The following is a 2033-nucleotide window of genomic DNA, read 5'->3' as shown; positions in this document are numbered from 1 at the left end:
TTTTCATTCTCATCCCCAGCCCTAGGCAACAAGTTATCTACTTTCTGTCTCTATATTAGGCTGTTCTGGATATTTCATATAAACTGAATCAGGCAATGTGAGTTCTTTTGCGTCTGGCTTCTTTCATGAAGCATTGTATTGTTGAGGTTGATCAATGTAATAGCATGCACCAGAACTTCCTTTTGATTGCTGAACAGTATTCCATTGTATGTTCCATATTTTAATCCCTTTGCCTGTTGATGGGCATTTGGGTTGTCTTGACCTTTTGGTTCTTGTGAATGGTGCTGCCATGAACATTCACATACAAGCCTTTGTGTGGACATACGTTTTCATCTTCCCTGGGTACATACTTAGAAGTGAAGTTGCTGGGTTTAAGGCAATTCTATTTTTGACATTTTGAGAAACTGTCATACTATCTTCCAAAAAAGTGGCTGCACCATTTTATTTATTTATTTATTTATTTTGAGACGGAGTTTCACTCTTGTTGTCCAGGCTGGAGCGCAGTGGTGCAATCTCGGCTCAGTGCAACCTCCGCCTCCCGGATTCAAGTGATTCTCCTGCCTCAGCCTCCCAAGTGGCTGGGATTACAGGCATGTGCCACTGCACCCAGCTAATTTTGTATTTTTTTATGGTGAAAAGGTATACATATATTTAGAATTAGCCAGCTGGACTCAGTTTAGATGATCCCAATTTTGTTGGCAACATCCAAAGCATCATAATCAGGAGCCAGCTGAACATATGCCTTCTTCTCTCCATCAGGCCGAATCAGGGTGTTGAATTTGGCCACGTCAATGTCATAGAGCTTCTTCACAGCCTGTTTGATCTGGTGCTTGTTGGCTTTAACGTCCTTAATGAACACAAGCATGTTGTTGTCTTCTGTCTTCGTGGCCAGCTCAGTGGTCAGCAGAAACTTAATGACAGCATAGTGGCCAAGCTCATTTCTCCTGGGGATGCTCTTCCGAGGATATTTGGGTCGCCTCTGGAGTCGCAGTGTCTTGGGCCACTGGAAGGTTGGTGATGTGTAGATCTTCTGTCTTTTGTGGCTGTGGACACCTTTCAACACTGCCTTCTTGGCCTTCCAAGCCTTGGCTTCGGCTTTAGGAGGAGCAGGAGCTTCCTTCTTTGCTTTCAGTGCCATCTTGTGAAAAAGTAATTTTGTATTTTTAGTAGAGACAGGGTTTCACCATATTGGTCAGGCTGGTCTCAAACTCCTGACCCAGGCTGGTCTCGAACTCTTGATCCACCCACCTCAGTCTCCCAAAGTGCTGGGATTACAGGTGTGAGCCATTGCGCCCAGCCTGCACCATTTTATATTTTCACTGGCAGTGTATGAGGATTTTGATTTCCCACATCCTCTCCAGCACTTACTGTTATCTGCTGATTGGTTATAGTCATTCTAGTGGGTGTGAAGTGACATCTCATTGTGGATCAATTTACATTTTCCTAGTGACTAATGATATTGAGCACTTTTTAATGTGCTTATTGGACATTAATATATATTCTTAGGCCAGGTGTGGTGGCTCACACCAGCACTTTGGGAGGCCGAGGTGGGTGGATCATGGAGCTAGGAGTTTGAGACCAGCCCGACCAACATGGTAAAATGTTGGGAACAGGCCCCAAAATCTGGCCATAAACTGGCCCCAAAACTGGCCATAAACAAAATCTCTGCAGCACTGTGACATATTTGTGATGGCCATGATGCCCACGCTGGAAGGTTGTGGGTTTACTGGAATGAGATTTTATCCATTTTAATTAGTTACTAGCTGCTAATCTGTCTGCAGCTACTTCAAGAACTCCAGTTCCTGGCACTAAGGTCAGGTGTGCCTGGGATGCTTTAAATATTTGTCCTTTTAATTTTGCAATTAAATTTTTTTTTTTGAGATGGAGTCTTGCAGTGTTGCCCAGGCTGGAGTGCAGTGGCACAATCTCGGCTCACTGCAATCTCCACCTCCTGGGTTCACACCATTCTCCTGCCTCAGCCTCCCGAGTAGCTGGACTACAAGTGCCTGCCACCATGCCCAGCTAATTTTTTG

General features: G+C 44.6%; 1 protein-coding gene across 1 annotated transcript; it reads right to left on the bottom strand.

Moving 5' to 3' along the window:
• Positions 1 to 660: 660 nt before the first annotated feature.
• Positions 661 to 1761, bottom strand: LOC100456494 (large ribosomal subunit protein uL23-like). Its single transcript, XM_054526664.2, has one exon. It carries the CDS (start codon positions 1136 to 1138, stop codon positions 677 to 679), a length of 462 nt encoding a protein of 153 aa, XP_054382639.1. The 5' UTR covers positions 1139 to 1761; the 3' UTR covers positions 661 to 676.
• Positions 1762 to 2033: the final 272 nt, after the last annotated feature.

The sequence above is a fragment of the Pongo abelii genome, chromosome 10 (assembly GCF_028885655.2).
Source record: "Pongo abelii isolate AG06213 chromosome 10, NHGRI_mPonAbe1-v2.0_pri, whole genome shotgun sequence".
Lineage (NCBI taxonomy): Eukaryota > Metazoa > Chordata > Mammalia > Primates > Hominidae > Pongo > Pongo abelii.
The sequence above is the reverse complement of the archived record's forward strand: the minus strand, read 5'-3'. Positions and strand labels throughout refer to the sequence as shown.